Source organism: Anomalospiza imberbis, chromosome 3, assembly GCF_031753505.1.
Source record: "Anomalospiza imberbis isolate Cuckoo-Finch-1a 21T00152 chromosome 3, ASM3175350v1, whole genome shotgun sequence".
In the NCBI taxonomy this organism is placed as follows: Eukaryota; Metazoa; Chordata; class Aves; order Passeriformes; family Viduidae; genus Anomalospiza; species Anomalospiza imberbis.
Window position 1 is genome coordinate 4,103,401 of NC_089683.1, and position 16,378 is coordinate 4,119,778.

The following is a 16,378-nucleotide window of genomic DNA, read 5'->3' on the forward strand; positions in this document are numbered from 1 at the left end:
GGCGGGCGCGGGGAGGGCTCAGGCGGCGGCGCCTGCGCGGGGCCATCGCGGCGCTCCGCGAAGTTCCGCGGGGCCCGGGGAAGTTTGGGCTCGGCTCGGCCCCGCCATGGCCTTCCGCCGGCGGGCCAAGAGCCACCCGCTCTTCAGCCAGGAGTTCCTCATCCACAACCACGCCGACATCGGCTTCTGCCTGGTGCTCAGCGTCCTCATCGCCCTCATGTTCGAGGTGAGACGCCCCCGCCATCGCTCCCCGCTGGGACCGGCTGTCTGTGTGTCCCCACCCCGTGGACGAGATGACCCCCCATTTCTCTGCATGGGGTGTCCCCTCCTGGGGCTGTCCCAGCTCGGGAGGGTCCCCATCCGGGCCAGGTGCCCCCATCCTGTACGGGGAGGGGGCTGTGGGGTGCGGGACCCCTCGGTCTGGGGGTCAGAGTGCCGCCCCATTCATTCCCCATCGCTCACCCACCACCGGAGAGGTTCCCCACATTCCCACGGGGACCCAGCCTGCTGCTGCCTTTAGGGGTGGCACATCCTTCTGCCCCCGCTCCGGCTCTGCCGGGGGTCCCTGGCTGGGCAGGGGGAGCCCAGGGGGTGTCAAAACCCCTGCCCCAAACCCACCGCAGCTGCCGGGATGTCTCGAGCACTGAGGGGCACGTCAAGCGAGAAGCCAAGCCTGGTCTGATATTCCCAGCTCTTGGAAACGGGAAGATTTTTTTTTTTTTGCCTTTTTTTTTTCGCCTTTTTTTTTTTTCATTGACAGTAGCCCTTTTCCAGGTGTTTTCTCCGCAGCCCGCTGACCCCGCGCCGTGGGACGAGCACCGGGGGCTCCCGGGCCTGGGGCAGAAGCCAGCGGCTCGCCGGCCTTTCCCGACCGCGGCCATCCCGCTGTGCTGCGGGCCGTGGGAAGGCATCCTCGGGATTCCTTCCCCCCGCCGGGGTGGCCGCAGACCCCCGCAAGGCCGCTGTCCCGCCACCGCCATGCCGGGAACGCCGCTCTGTCTCTCCCGCTGCTCGGCTCCTTCCCTGTCCGCCTGCTTTCCCCTTGCCGTGCGGCTTCGCTTGGCTCCGGGCATCCCACACCGAGCACCGGGCCGTGGTCAGCGGCACCGCCGGCCGGGATCCCCCCCGCCTCCCCCGCTGAACCCTCCCCTTCGGCAGTGCCACGTTTCAAAGCAAATCCGGATGGGAAAGGGGTGGCCGGGGGGCCTGGCGAGGGAGGAAAGGCTCCTTCTGTAGCAAATCGCAGGAGGAGGAAATCCATTTCCTTAATTCCTCCCCGCTGGCACCCCTTGCTTTTCTATCCCCCTCTTTTTTTACTGCGAACTCATTGAATGAACGAGTCTCTTACGGCACCCGAACCCTTTTCAACGTCCTTGTGCATGTATGTATATTTATTTAAGAGTTTCAAAACCGACCCAGGAGGGCCAGCTGTATTCCAAAGCCACATACAAATGCTGCGAAGTTGGGCTGCAAGTTTCATACTCATGTTGTAGCTTACCACACTCTTACTTTAAAGAAAAAATGCCACTGAAGTTGCATCTCTGTCTCGGGGTTTCTCCCTACAGATGGGTTTGTTGCTATAGTTTGTTTCCCAGCTATGTATATAGTTTGTTTCCCAACTGTATTGGGAGCCCTGTCCTGGAGAGGTGGTACCTGGGCTTGCTGCTGTGGTGCTTTTGGTTGATACTGTGCTGTGAGGGTAGTTCTGAAAAATGATTAACCTCCCCCCTTGGAGGTGGCAGCAGGGAGGGGTTTGTGGTGTATCTGGGTTTTTTTAATGTATTTTGATTAAATCTCCCTTGGATGCTGAAGGCAGAAGTTTGCTACTCTCCCAGCAGCCCTCAGGGAGACAGTGCTTGCTATGCCAGTGCTCCCTGTGGCTGGCAGCATCATCCCTTGGCATGGGGTTTGGGACAGCTCTTGGTCCTTGTGGGTATTTCAGTTTACTTTTATTTTATTATTACATTTATTCCTTCTGCTTTCTTTTCCCCTGGAGGGGAAATCCGCCTCTGCTCTTGCCCCGCCCTCCAAACCATCAGTGCCTGTTTGTGCCACCTCTGTGGTGAGTTTTGCTGGCAGCTCTGATCCCTTGCCATGGTGAGAAGGACTTGTCACTGTCCCTTCCTCTCCTTCTCCTCTCATCCCTGCTTCCCACCCTGCAGCCAGGCTTCCACCTTCCCCAGTGCCAGTGGCCACAGCCAAGCTCAGGCCCAGCGGAAAAGGCCAAATCCTGCTCACAATAGGCCGTTTCCTGCAGGGAAGGTTCTTTTGGGAAGACACAAATAAGATTTTTAACCTTTTCCCAGGCATCCCTCAGGAGCTGACCGCTTCCTTGCTCCAGCACCCTGCTCAGGGTGATGCTGGGGGGCTGCCACATGTCTCCTACTGCTCAAGCACAGCATAAACTACACCTTGAGCATCTTTTTGGGTGCACAACCTTTCCCATCCACATGGATCCACCAGGCTGGTAATTCCTCTGTGGCAGGGTGCAGGTACTGGTCATGATGGGATTTGGTGGCATGAGGCTGCTCATTGGTGTTCCATGTGATTTGATTATTCCAGTGTTGCATGTGTTTTTGGGGATCATGGCGTTGCTCAGGGAGGGAAGCCCCAGGCTTGGAGGGAGTTTCCCCAAAAAGAGCTGTCCTGAGCTGGGCACTACAAAGGGTTTTTATTTCTCAGCCAGCCCTAAGTCTTCAGGGTGTGAAAACACACTTGGTTGTGCAGCTGCCTGGTGCCAGAGAGGGATTTTGCCACTTGTATGTGTCTGTTGGAGCCCAGAAAGAAAAAACTCCCCTTCTTTATTTTTGGTGAAAAACTATTTTTAGTGAGTGTGTATAGAAACATGAAACAGGTGCTTCCCATCCTCATACAGAAATTACTTTGCATATCTTTTTCCACCCTGCTGTGCAGAAAAATGAAGCAACGGCCAGGCTGGGTTTAACCTGTGTCCCACCAGGGGTGGCTCCTGTGAGTGGTGTCTGGTCAGGTTTGGGGAAGACTTTGCTGATTTTGGAGAAGTTTCTATATTAGATGGGGGCTGCTATTGTAATCTCTAATGTGGGGAAACTGAGGCTCAGTCTTATGCCTGGGGTGATGAAATAAAGCTATAAACCATTGTTTTAGACGTGGTTCCATGCCCTTGCTGGGCTTTCCCCCTGTGCAGATCGTGGGATGTGAGTCACAGGCTCCCAAACTCAGAGTTGTGACACTGTCAGGAGAAGGCGGCTGACGAATTAGCTGCTATTTCCAGGCTTCCTGCTAAATATACTTTCCCCTTCCCGGTCCTCTCTGTAGTACTCTAAAAATTAAGGTCTTTCCATTGTTAATGAGGGAAAACAAAATGCATTCCTGCCTCCCCTGGTCTTTGCCAGATGTGGGAACCGAGGCATGTTGGGGGTGTAAGGGTTGAATGCTGGGGAAGAGTGGAAAAATTATTAAAAAGTGCAGTATTTAGGTTTACTTTTAAGAAGGGAATAAACAGGAGGGAGTGGAAATAGTGTCATGCTGGGGGATGAGTTTGTCTGCGGGGGCAGCGGGGCTGCACCGCCCTTGGGAAGGGCTTTTTGTCAAAGCCAGATGTTTACTTTGAAAGGCTTTGGTCCAAAGTTTGGGCTTTAGTTTACATATAGGGCCTGTGTCAATCCATACTGTGGATCAGTAAGTTTGTCTTTCAATAAACTCTGGCTAGCAGGGGAAAAAGAAACCCAAAGTTGTGAGAAAAGCCTTTGGACAGCATTTTGTCTGTAATTAGTTTGAGTTGTTTTTCAAACCCTGGAAATATTTTCCCAGCTCAGACTGCAGAAAACTCCCCCAGCCTCCCCCACCAGAGATTTGGAGCTGCTTCTTTCCTCCAGAGTGGCTTTAACTCAAGCAGGACCATAGGGATGGTGGCATGCGTGGGGGTTCCTGGCTGTGGTGAAGACAAATCCCACTGAGATGAGGCTTTGGAGAAGGGAAATGTGTTTCATAGAATCCTGAAATTGTTTGAGTTGGAAGGGACCTTAAAATTCATCTCTTTCCAACCCTCTGTCTTGGGCAGGACAACTTTCACTAGACCAGATTTCTCAGAGCCCTGTCCAACCTGGTCTTGAACACTTCCAGGGATGGGGAGTCCACAATCAGTCTGGGCAAGGTGTTCTAGGAGTTTATAGAGTGTGCTGGGGAAGGATGCTCAAAAATTATCCCTCATTCCTGAAAATATTAGTGTTTGAGGGTTACAGTGGGTAACTTCTGGGAGAGGTGCTAAACTGCCTAGATGTGTGTGCTTAGGCACCTTTTTAAAAGCCACTTGCGCATCTGAACAAGTGGAGTTGGGATTTTGATGTGGAGCATTTCATGGCAGGGGTAAAACCAGCATCTTCTAAATTGCTGGGTGGGGCTCTGAGCACCCTGGTCTATGAAAGATCCCTTCCCATGGCAGGGGGTTGGAACATGATCATTAATGTCCCTATCAACCCAAACCATTCTGGGATCTGAAAAAGGATGGGGAGAGCTTTGCTGCTCTGTATTAGGCAGCAATCTCCAGGCTAGGGGGGTGTAGATTTTTCCAATCACCACATTATCAGGGAGTAAATGCCTGGTGGTAGAAAGCAAATGTGTGGTAGTGCTGGGATTGCTTGGCTTTATCTGTTGCTCTGCCACCCAGGGCTGGAAGGTGGGTGTGCTGATTTGATTTCTGGCCATGAGAAACAGCCTCATCCCTGTCCTGGCTGATCCAGGCATCTCAGGTCTTGGTGGACATGGAGTTTTCTCTCTTCACTATCCATCTGCACTTTGGTCCTTGAGTTAGTGGCTTTTACCAGCAGAAACTGCTGAGGATGTTGTTCCTTCATGGTGTAGAGCTCTCAGGACAACTGCTTCCCAAGTTTACCTGCTTCAGGCATACAGAACCATAAAAACATTTATGTAGGGAAAGCCCTCTAAGGTCATGGAGTCCATCCATTCCCCCAGCACTGCCAAGGCCATCATTAAGCCATGTCTCCAAGTGCCACATCCCTCATGTAAGGCAGGATGAGGCCTGGATGAGGAACATCTCCCTCTGCATAGAGGTGCCCTTAATGCAGGTCAGGGAGTGGATGAGAAATAAATGTACAGCATTTGCTACATGGTCCCTGCTCTGTGTGTCCCCTGGAGACAAATTCCTCTCCCACCCTCTAAAAAGTTGTGCCAGGAAGGATTAGGTTGGATATGAAGAAAAATTTCTTTACTGAAAAGGCAGTCAGGGATTGGAACAGGCTGGAAGTTGTGGAGTCACCATCCCTGGAATTGTTCAGAAATAGTGCAGATGTGGCACCTGTGGCCATGGTTTTGTGGTGGGCTTGGCAGTGCTGGGGGAACAGTTTGATTCCATGATCTTAGAGGACTTTTCCAACCTAAATTATTCTGTGATTCCATGAATTATGCCACTGCCAGTAGCAGTTCAGTGGCAGCTGTGGCACTACTCTCTGCCCTGCAGGGCAGAACCGTGCCCAGCACTTCATTTCCCGTACCAGCATCTTGTTTCAGAGCAAACAGACAGCAAGTCTTGTGCCTCTGAATAATCCTCACACTGCTCTTCCCACTCCAAACTTCTGCTTTCTCTGGCTGCCTGTGAAATGCTCAAGGCAGGCTCTGAAGAGTTTTGCCATCCCTGGTGTTCATGCCTATTTCCCAAGCCAAGGAAACCTGGTTTTTGCCTTGCAGATTCCTGCATCTAGGAGGCTACATTTGTCTTTGGTTGTTGAAATATTTCACTGAGGCTTTAGGAAGCAACCTGCTACCGCTCTGTAAGGAAAGGTGGGGGTTTCTGGGGTGGCTCCAAAGCTGCTGGTGGTTCTCCAGCCCACAGGAAGCAAAGGCAGGTGTGGAGATGGGGCAAAGCATTGCTTGGTGGAGGAACCTTCCTACCAGGCACTCTGGGAAAGAAGATAAGGAGAATCCTTGGAAACTGTGCCAGGGCTGAGCTCTGTCTGGGCATTGCTTCCCGCCCTGGAGATACTCTGGGGCCATTTTCCTGGACTCGCAGCTCTGGCTTGTGTTCTCTCCAGCAGGTTAGGAGGCTTCACCTGGAGATGATGTCTTGTTCCCAGCTGTTTACAGCAAGGAATGTCAGCCAGGTACTCAGGGAGCTGTAAATCCATCAGTGCCTACTGCCTTTAGCACATCCATGACATGGCTGCCCATCCCTGCAGCACCACAGCCACCACTGGCTCCATGCCTTTGTTTCATGCCTTGTGCCAGCCTGTGGCAAGGTTTGGGTGTAAACTCCAGGTCCTGGATGTACTGTACAGCTCTGGGATGAAGCAACTTGACTTTCCCAGCCAGCAAGGTCTGTAGGAGCCAGAAGTGTCTCCCTCAGCCAGCTTGAGGACAGGCGATGCACTTTTTCCATTCCCACCCCAAACTCTGCCCATGGTCTCCATCTCCTGCATCTATTCCTCTACAAACAGCAGAACATGTGGGATTTCCTTTTTTAATTTTTTTTTCAGTGGAAAAAACAATAAAATCCCCAAACATCATGAAAACACACCATGGAGTTTGCTGTCCCCAAGCCGGGGCTGCCTGCACCGGTTGCTCAGTGCCGGTGGTGGCAGGATGGGAACTCTTGGCAAAGTCGCCTGCTCTCCCCCACAAGCTGTGGAGCAATTTCCAGCTGGGATTTTAATATCCTGCAGCTCTGAAGCAGTGGCAACTATGTCTGTGTGAAATGCAGCTCATCTCCATCGGTGTTTGACGGGCACAGGATTTTTTGGGAATGGTTGTGTTTGAGGGTGGATGCTTCTGAAGTGTTGGAGGGTTGGCTGGGAGCCACTGGAAAGGGAAAATCTGGTGACCTGCTGCCAGTGTGGGGTTGGATGGGATGAAGGCATGTTTGGTGTTTGATGTCTGTGCACTGGATTTTGCTGTGGCCCCAGCTTTTGAGGGTGCTTTGGTCTCAGAGGTGCAGTTTTGGGGTGTCCTGTGGGGTGGATGCTCTGCCCCATCCCCACAAAGTCTCCTGCTTTGCTGCTGTGGAGGATCATTCCTTTGAATTAAAAGCAATTTAGTCAATGTCCACCTCTCTGGTGATCAGTGACAGGATCAGAGGGAATGGCTGGAGCTGTGTCAGGAAAGTTTGAGGTTGAATATTAGGAAAAGGTTCTTTCCCCAGAGGGTGGCCAGGTACTGAACAGACTCCTCAGGGAATGGTCACAGCCCCAAGCATGACAGAGTTCAAGAAGGGTTTTGACAATGCTCTCAGGCACAGGATGGGATTCTTGGGGTATCCTGTGCAGGGACAGGAGTAGGATTTCAGTGATCTTTTTGGTCCCTTCCAACTCAGGATATTCCATGATTCGACTCTATGATTCAATAAATGAAAAGTGAGCAGCACAGCCCTGGGTTTTGGATGTCCTGATGTCCCATCCCAGGCTTTTTTTTTCCTGTTTTGGCCATGCATCTGGGATCTTGTGGGTGACAAGTGTGAGGTTCTGTGTTTCTGCAAGTGAAGCTGCTGCCGGCACATCTCCCTGGGTGATCTGCCTTTCCCATTGTGATGGGAAAAAAAATGGTCCAGAAGAATGGATTTAACAACTGATTTGCTTCTTTTCCCCTCTGTGTCTTTGACAGGTCACAGCCAAGACTGCCTTCCTGTTCATCTTACCTCAGTATAATGTTAGTGTGCCTACAGCAGGTGAGAGATGCCTCTGCTCCACAAATCCCAAGGGAACGTTGAGTCTGGTTTGCCCCATATCCTCACTTCCAGCTGCCTTGGGCTCACCCTCTACTGATCAGCTGCTCAGGGTCTTGTCTGGCAGCAAATGCAGTCTGGCAGAGATGTTAAAAATAAGATACTTTGGGAAGAAGCAAAGTTTGAGTGGCTCAGAGCACTTTGGTCATGTTTGCCAATCCTTATGCTGCCAGGTTGGGAAGAAGTGCTTTCCAAGGACTTTGGGGGCTTCCTCTCTCATTCTGCCATGGCCAGGCCACTCTGTGCTCCCTGCAGGATGAGGATGCTGCTCCAAGCCTGGTCAGGCAGGATCCAGCTGTGTGATTGCCTGCCTGGAGCAGCTTCTTGTCCCCCTGAGTGTGGTAGTCTGTTATTTTACAGTTGGTTCTTCTGTAGTAGGTTTTAATATTCCTTGTTATAAGTTTGTAATGGTTCAGTCTCTGTACCCCATTTGGCTTCCCTAATTGTTCAGTCCTGAGTTGCTTGCCACAGTTTTCCCCACCAAAATTTATGTCAATCCACATGTCAATCCACCTGTATACCCTCCCTTGTTCCCTTGTCTTACCCCTGTCTGTCAAAGATAGCACACTCCTTTGGTTCTGGAGAGTTCCCTGTCTCTCATGCCTTCCTTAAAGCAGAATTGGGTTGTAAGGTTTGCTCCCTCCCCATGTTGGCTTCTGTTGGGGAGCCCTTACCCTGCACTCCTCCCCTAATGCCCTCTTACTGGTCAAAGGTTGTGTCCTCCCTGTGTTCCCCCCATCCCTATAAAAGGAGCCCCTTCAGGTTCAGATTTGGTTCACTTGCTCTGCCCCGACTTTGACATTAAACGTTTGGAGATTCAGACAAGTGTCCCTCAATATAACACCACACTTCCCTTATTCCTCTGTCTCGGTTTCTTCGTGCCCTGTGCCTCTGCTGCGCTACCCACGCCACAGCAATCACCGCCACCCGTGACAGCGAGCCAGCCAACCTCCATCGAGGAGCAGGAGGGATTTACCTCTTTGCCAAGCAGCAGGGGCTGTGCATGTCATCCCTGTCCTGCTGATTTTTGGGGATGGCACCTGGAGAAGAGGGTGTGGGGATGGATGTGGTGTACAGCATCCCTGCTCCAGGCAGGTTCTGATTCACAGGGAGTAAATTCCAGGAGGCTCTGAGCTGGTGCAGCTCGGAACCAAATGGACCAGAGGAGGTGTCCCAGCTCCCAACCAGGAGGCTCAGCCCCTATTATTCCTATTATGTCTGCTGGTTGCTGCCTTCCTGGCTCAGAGCCCCTCTGGATCTGGCAGGGATCTGGGCACTGGCCTGGAGAAAGCAGGAGGTGCTTTGGGTGAAGGCCTGGGCTTGGGATGAGCCAAATGCCTGGGGCACAAAGACTGGCCTGGTGGCACAAAACTGCAGTTAATTGGAAGTGTTTGAGTAATCATGCAAAGAAAGAGCAGGGTGTTGGGATTAGGGCAGCTGCAGTGAGGCAGACATGCGGAAGATAAAAGCTCTGCCCCTAAAGGCTTTGGTTATGGCTGAAGGAATCATCCAGCTTCCAGATTCAGTTGTGGTCCCTTCTCCCCCGTGGCACAGTCCAGACAACTTCTGCTGCTGGGTTTTTAAGGGATTTATTCTTTCCTGACATGAGAAGTCCCAGGGGGCACAGAAACACCTCCCCAGGACCAGGTATTGAGGTATCAATATAGGGCATGAGCTAGTGGGGAGAGAGATCTTGGTGCAGCAGCTTCTTGGGAAGAATGTAAATTTTTCCAAGGCTTTCCCACATCCCCCACAGCTTCTGTTAGAGCTTCTGAGGTGCCCTGGAGAGAGGAGGCAGAGCACATGTATGTGATACTATTTTCTTTGGCCTTGCAATTCTGTCTTTTACCTTGCTCTGGGATACAGGCACCATTTTTACCTCTGGGTCTGCACAGCACTGGGGGCTCCTAAGCACAGGGTGTTTTCATATCCTTGTGCCAGGTGTGTTCATAAGTCCCGTTCAAATCTTAGAAATCTGGAATGAAGCTTTGTTCAGGGTAGGCAGGGCTGGTGACAGAGCAGTCTCTTCCCAGCATTGGTATCAGAAGAGGACAGACTGGATCAGGGTGAAGGAGAACAGCAGCCAGGAGTGGGCTGAGCTTCGTGTGATGATACTTATTTCAGCCTTCCCAACTCTGCTTCTTCCCATAAGCTTCAGGGCTGAAAATAGTCACCTAAGTGCAGATGTCTGGGGTATTTTGGGTGCTGCTGGGTCTCCTGTTGCTCTAGAAGAGCACAGCCTCCTGTGGGTCGTATTTGTCATCCACCAGCCCTGTGCTGCTGTCTCAGATCTCTGAATAGCAGAAGGCCCCTGCATTTAGGCAGCTGAATCCTGCTCCAGCAGTTTTCAGGGAGGAGTGGGAGATCCTAAGGAAGTGTTAAATCATAACTGAGGGGGTGGGAATCCTATCCCAAGCCCTGATGTTCCTAGTGGGGCATCCCTGATCCTGTCACTTGCTTCAGCCTCCCATGTCTTCATCCCTGCAGGTGATAAATTCCCATCTCCACAGCCAGGCTGTCCCCAGTGGTAAGGGGAAGCTTTTAGTGTCCCCAGTGTTCCCTCCCTTGAGGTGTGTACCTGTAAGAGGGGAAACTACCCATGTCTGCCATGAGCTAACCCTGAAGAGAGCCCTTTTTCCCTACCACTGGCATAGTCATGACCTCTCTCTGGTGTCCCCATCCAAACTGCTCCCCACTAAGCCCTCACCTGGAAATCCTTTGGGCCATGGGAGTCTGATCCTTGCTTTTTTTTTTGTTTTTGCAGAGGGGGAGCTGGTCCAGTATCACTATGGGCTGAAGGATCTGGTCACCATCCTCTTCTACATCTTCATTGCCATCATCCTCCACGCAGTGGTGCAGGAATACGCACTGGACGTGAGCACCATTCCCTGTCTTGTGTCCTCAAAATACCTCAAATCCCACGGGGGCCTCTGCAGTTAAATGCTGTTCTGGGGGTGGTCTGGGGCTGAGGTGGTGATGAGTGAGCCTTCATCTCTGGAAGCTGCTTGGGATTGAGGAGGAGGAGGAGGAGAGAGAGAGTTGATGGTGGCTCATGTTTTCTTGTTGTTTGTCTCTCCCTCTGCTCCTTCCCAGAAAATCAACAGGCGTCTGCATCTCTCCAAGGTCAAACACAGCAAGTTCAATGAGTCAGGGCAGCTGGTTGCCTTCCACCTCACCTCTGTCATCTGGTGCTTGTACGTCGTGGTGACGGTAAGGCACGGGGCTGGCTGGCATTTGGGTTTCCAGGGGGAACTGTGGGTTCTGGAGCACAAAATCCCACTGGCAGCAGAGTTCCCAGCCAGCTTCTAGGCCAAAACAGGCACATTTCACTCAGTTTTGTTTTCAGCCACTTTCTGAGGATCTTTCCAGCCACTGTCTGAGGACAGTTTTGGGAGATCCTTCTCCTGTATTGAACAAGGCACAGGTAAATGGGCTGTGAAATATTTTTGGAGCTGGGCCCCAGAAATCCTGCCTGGCCCCATAATCTCCATCCTCTGCTCCAGAACCTGATTCCTTTCTCAGCTTATTTTCCTCCTTATATATATTCATTGCCTTGAGGTTTCTGGGTGCCTTTTGCGGGGTCATGGCGCTAATGGGCAGAATTTTGGGATCCCTCTTTGTGCTTCCTTCCTTGGCAAGCTGATGGTGAGGGAATCTTTGAAAACAGGGACACCTTGCTGTTTTTTGAGGTTGTGTCAATCCAAAGATTTCAGAGGGAAAACTGTCATTTTGGGAAGGAAGCGGGAGGGAAGAACAGGTGGTGTGGGAGAGATCTGACTGTTTTGGCAGTGTGAAATGATGATGCTTTGCTATCTGCAGCTATTGTGGTCTGCAGTGGCTCTGGGGATGGATCCTTGGGGACAGATTCCCTCCCCACTGCTTAGAGGGTCCTGCCAGCCCTTCTTAGAGAACTACTTTTCCCTTCAAGGCCAGCATTTCTAGAGATCTGCTGGCACTGCCTCTGCCTCATAGGGCTCTGAGGAAGGAAGCTTTGGCAAAACAGTTGCTGCTGCTGGTTTTGGGCTCCCCTTGCCCAGTGCCAGACCCATCACTCAGCAGCTGTGGGGCTGGAGTCTCCTGAACACCCCATATTGCTGTGATATGCTCCCCAAACACCCAACATGTGCAGAGCAGGTCACTCTTGTGCTTCCCTGGCCTTCTCCAACTGAACAAATGGGTCTTGGGACAGACAGGGAATGGATGATGGTGACTGGGCAGGACAAATTTCCCATGCCAGCATCTCCTTGCAAAGCCTAGGGCAGCATCTGTGTGGCAGGAGTGAGAAGGGAGTCCCATCCTGTAAGGCAAGAGGTGGAAAATGAAGCTGTCCCAATTCATACCCAGTTATTTTTGTTGGTGTTTTCTGGTCCTCTTTCTCTTCCTTGTTGCTTAAGTGCTGCTGGGGTTGGAAATGCCAGTGGGGAAGATGCCTCTGGGACCATGCACATGGCTACCTGAGCCATGCTACACCTCCAGAGCATTCCAAACCCCAAAATAAGGTCTCCTGAATTTGGGACCCTCTGTGCAACTGAGCAAGCAGCCTTCAGCCCCCAAATAAGGGACCTGGTGAAATTTTAGAGGGGTGCTAGAGACCCACAGATGCAGAGCTCAGCCTTGGCCCTCACAGGGAACGTGTTTTTTTCCTGCAGGCTGTGACGAGGCTCGGGTGTCATCCCCAGTTCCTCGTTTCACTGTACCATCAGCCCACCCTCTCATAACCTGTTTTGTTTTGCTGAAGCCTTGCCTCTCTTCTCTTTTTCAGGAAGGATACATTTCAAACCCCCGGAGTCTGTGGGAAAACTACCCACATGTTTATCTGCCGTAAGCACTTGTGAGGGCATTTTGTTCTGGGGCTGGCCACTTCCTTCCTCTCTATGGTTTTGCCTGCTGGGAGTGGGGTGCTGACAGCACAGCACCCTCTGCATGGACCCTGCAGCAAGGATGCTGCAGTGAGACCATGGGGAGTGGGGATATCTCATTTGTGAGCCTGGGGAGGGGTGTTCCAAAGGGTTTAATGAGGAAGGCCCTGTGGACTTGGTTATTCATCCTGACTGTTTCCTGCATCACCTTGGGAAAGTCTCTTTGCTGTTCATTTTTCACAGTGCAAATGTAGTGGGGGATGACCCTTTCTTCTTGTTTTTTTACAAAAGTGTGGTTTGCAGAGAGCACAGAGACCACAGCACAAGCATCTGGATAAACTCCAGATGTGTGGCTCTCTTGGCTCAGCAAATAATTTCAGCCCTGAAATGATTTCTTCTGAATTCCATGGCTCCAAAACAGTGGGGGGGGATTGCCCAATGCTGCCCTGGCACTCGGGCTCTTGGGGTCCTGCCATGGCCTGGGCTGGCTCACGTGGCTCCTCCCTGCATTTTAGGTACCAGGTGAAGTTTTTCTACCTGTGCCAGCTGGCATACTGGCTGCACGCCCTGCCTGAGCTCTACTTCCAAAAAGTCCGCAAGGTGAGAGGCAGGTGGAGGTTTTGGGAAAGGGAGCTCTGGGAGAGGGCGGGTGGAGAGGGCTGAGAGGTTGATTTGGCTTTTCTGCCCCTGCCAGGAGGAGATCCCCCGGCAGCTGCGCTGCATCGCACTCTACCTGCTGCACATCGCCGGCGCCTACCTGCTCAAGTGAGTCACCTGCCTCAGCATCCCCTCCCACAGCAGGGATGGGGCTGGGCAGCTCCTTCTGCCCTGGGGGTCACCTGGGAATCCTCAGTGGGGTGAGAGGCTTAGAAGGAATAAATCAGGTTGTTTCAGTGGAGAGTGACTTTTTTCATAGGCAGGTGTATAGGACAAGAGGGATGGTTTTAAACTAGAAGAGATTTGGATATTGAGAAGAAATTCTTGCCTGTGAGGGTGGTGAGGCATTTGGCACAGGTTGTTCGGAGGGTTTCCCATCCCTCGAAGTGTTCAAGGCCAGGTTGTTAGCGTTCAGGAGCACATAATCACGGAATGTGATTTCATGCAGGTGCTTTTATTTGAAGAGCTCTGGAATTCAGGGGTTTCAGACCCAAATCTGACTACGATGTGGTTTCGAGCTGAACGTGTTTTATATTCTATCATTATATAACTACATATTAATTATTAAACTTATATTGTTCTATTGAATACATTGATTTCATCCAAGCATGGATTTCTCGTGATTCCCCCCAAACCCCCCAAACATAGTTCTCATGATTCTTGTTACGATCAAACAATAATTATATCTAATTACTAAGCAAGCATTACATCTAACAATCATATCATTTATCACATAATAATTACGCAGGTACGGCTCAGTTTCACGTGATCTAACAAAGACAAGGCCTAACATTTTCTCAGGGCCTACCTGTAGCATTTTCCCAGGTCCTATCAAGCTCAACTCCCCGAATTCCCATGATTTTAGAAACCTTGTACTATCAAGGTTGGATGGGCATGGGAACAACCTGGGACAGTGGAAGGTGTCCAGGGCAGGGGATTGGAGTGATCTTTAAGGTCCCTTCCAACCCAAACCATTCTCTGATAAAAAGCAGAGCAGCCTTGCCAGCGATAGGGTTTTGTGTTAGATATATTCCAGCTCTGGCAGTGTTTTGGACTGTGTTGGTGGTTTATGGACAGGGATTTCCCCTATTGCTGTCCTACCCCCACTACTGCACAGAGACCTGGCTTTGGGCTGGCGCTGCAGCTCATGAACAGCAGCCGAGGTTTGAAGGATGAGGCTGCAGCTGGGTTTGAAGGATGAAGGTTGAAGGATGAAGTATGAAGGCTGACCAGCCCAATGATGGTTTTTTTTTTGTTTCCTTTTCCCTACCAGCTTAACGCGCTTGGGGCTGATCCTCTTGCTGTTGCAGTACTTGGCCGAGTTCTTCTTCCACATGGCGCGGCTGGTTTACTTCACGGACGAGAACAACGAGAAGCTGTAAGCAGGGGAGCTGCCTGTGGCTCCCATCGTCCTTTGGAGCCCAGGAGAGCCTGGATCTTGCTCTCCCCTCCTGGGTCAGCACTGGGGCTGCTCCTTACCACACCTCTGCTCGCCCTCCTGCAGGTTTAACGTCTGGGCCGTGGTGTTCGTGGTCACCAGGCTCTTCACCCTCACCTTGTACATCCTGGTCATCGGCTTCGGGCTGCCACGCGTGGAGAGCCAGGCCCTGGACCCTGAGAGAGGGAACTTCTTCAGCTTCCTCTTCAACAATATTCTCTTCAGGTAGGAATGTCTCCTGTGTTTTCCTTGGCTGTGTTATCCCAGCATGGGTTTTTCTGAGTTTAGAAATCATGGAATCCCAGAATGGTTTGGGTTGGAAGGGACCTTAAAGATCATCTCGTTCCAGCCCTTGCCTTGGACATGGATACTATCACTGGACCAGGCTGGTCCAAGTTCCATCCAAATGGGATCCAGACAGTGATGAGCTGATCCTGATTCCATTTAGGGAAGGTGTTAGTGAGCTGAAGGGGGTGTGAAGGAAGCAAGGAGGGGTTTAAAGGTGTTTCCCCTCCAAAATGGAGGGGAAAAGTCAGGAAATAAAGTATTAATCAAATGAAGTTACAAAGTGCAAGCCTTTCTTGGAGAAATGCTTGCAGGCTTTCCCTGTTTTACCTGTAAGTGCATTTACATGGATGTGGTCAAGGAAAAGGCATTTTCCCTTCTGCTTGGCCATGTTTTGCTGCCCATTGATGTGGGAGGCAGAGGGTGGAATGGGCTTCTCATGCCTTGCAGTCTGTCAAGTCTGGGAGCCTTTCTCACCCTTGCAGCAGCTGTGGGTTCAGTTCAGAATTTGCCAGGCATGGTCATTCCAAGCTTTTTGAAGCCAAGGACTGCTGGCACACCTGAGGATTTGAGGGTCTTTCTTACCTCCTTTCCACCTTTTAGATCCTCTGGGGACACATACAAATCTGCCACATTGTATTTTGGGCAGTGCTGGTTGAGATGATCCTGTTCATCCATTCCTGCCCTAAAGTTGAAAGAATCAATGAATCAAAACCTGAGAGCTTTATGACGTGGAGGGAAAGGAAGGTGGCTGCTCTGGGCTCAGGGGTGGCAGAAAGGAGAGATGGTGGCTGGAGGGACGGTGTCTGCCACGTGGGGGGACCTTGGCCACCAGCCCCAGTGTGGAGGGAAGGCCGGGCTGGGGGTGGCCTCGCTGCTGTGTTCTCAGCCTGCCTCTTCTCCGCCCCTGGCAGAATGAGTGTGCTGCTGTTGGTGTGCCTCTTCCAGGCCTCGGTGATGTGGCGCTTCATCCACTTCCAGCTGCGGCGCTGGAGGGAGTACTGGAACGAGCAGAGCAGTCGGAAGCGAGCCGCTGCCGCCGCCGGCACCAAGCAGCAAACCAAGCTGCTCAAGAGGGACTCGGGTGAGTGCTGGAAGGCTGGCACTGTGGAGGTGTCAGTCCTGGGGTTCAGCATCCTCCAGCAGGCTGCTGCCCATGCAGGGCATCTCCACCAGTGTCCTGATGTCATGGGGGTTTCCCCATGTCTGTGGGCCACTCCTGAGAGAATGAAGGGTTTGGCTTGGGCAAGGGACAAAGTTTCTTTCTCCAAAGAATCACAGAATGGTTTAGGTTGGAAAAGATCTCTGAGATCATGGAGTCCAACCTTTGACCAATCACCACGGTGTCAACCAGACTACAGTGCTGAGTGCCACGTTAAATTGTTCCTTGGACACCTCCAGGGTTGGCGACTCCAGACCTCTCTGAGC

General features: G+C 51.7%; 1 protein-coding gene across 1 annotated transcript in view; it reads left to right on the forward strand.

Moving 5' to 3' along the window:
- Positions 1 to 16,378, forward strand: part of TRAM2 (translocation associated membrane protein 2) — a 21,080-nt gene continuing 4,702 nt past the window's right edge. The window contains exons 1-10 of the mRNA XM_068183205.1: positions 1 to 226; positions 7,591 to 7,654; positions 10,476 to 10,585; positions 10,805 to 10,921; positions 12,474 to 12,532; positions 13,086 to 13,170; positions 13,265 to 13,335; positions 14,501 to 14,605; positions 14,732 to 14,890; positions 15,865 to 16,034. Of these exons, the coding sequence (XP_068039306.1) occupies positions 107 to 226; positions 7,591 to 7,654; positions 10,476 to 10,585; positions 10,805 to 10,921; positions 12,474 to 12,532; positions 13,086 to 13,170; positions 13,265 to 13,335; positions 14,501 to 14,605; positions 14,732 to 14,890; positions 15,865 to 16,034 (1,060 nt within the window). The 5' untranslated portion in view covers positions 1 to 106. The remainder of the gene's footprint in view (positions 227 to 7,590; positions 7,655 to 10,475; positions 10,586 to 10,804; positions 10,922 to 12,473; positions 12,533 to 13,085; positions 13,171 to 13,264; positions 13,336 to 14,500; positions 14,606 to 14,731; positions 14,891 to 15,864; positions 16,035 to 16,378) is intronic.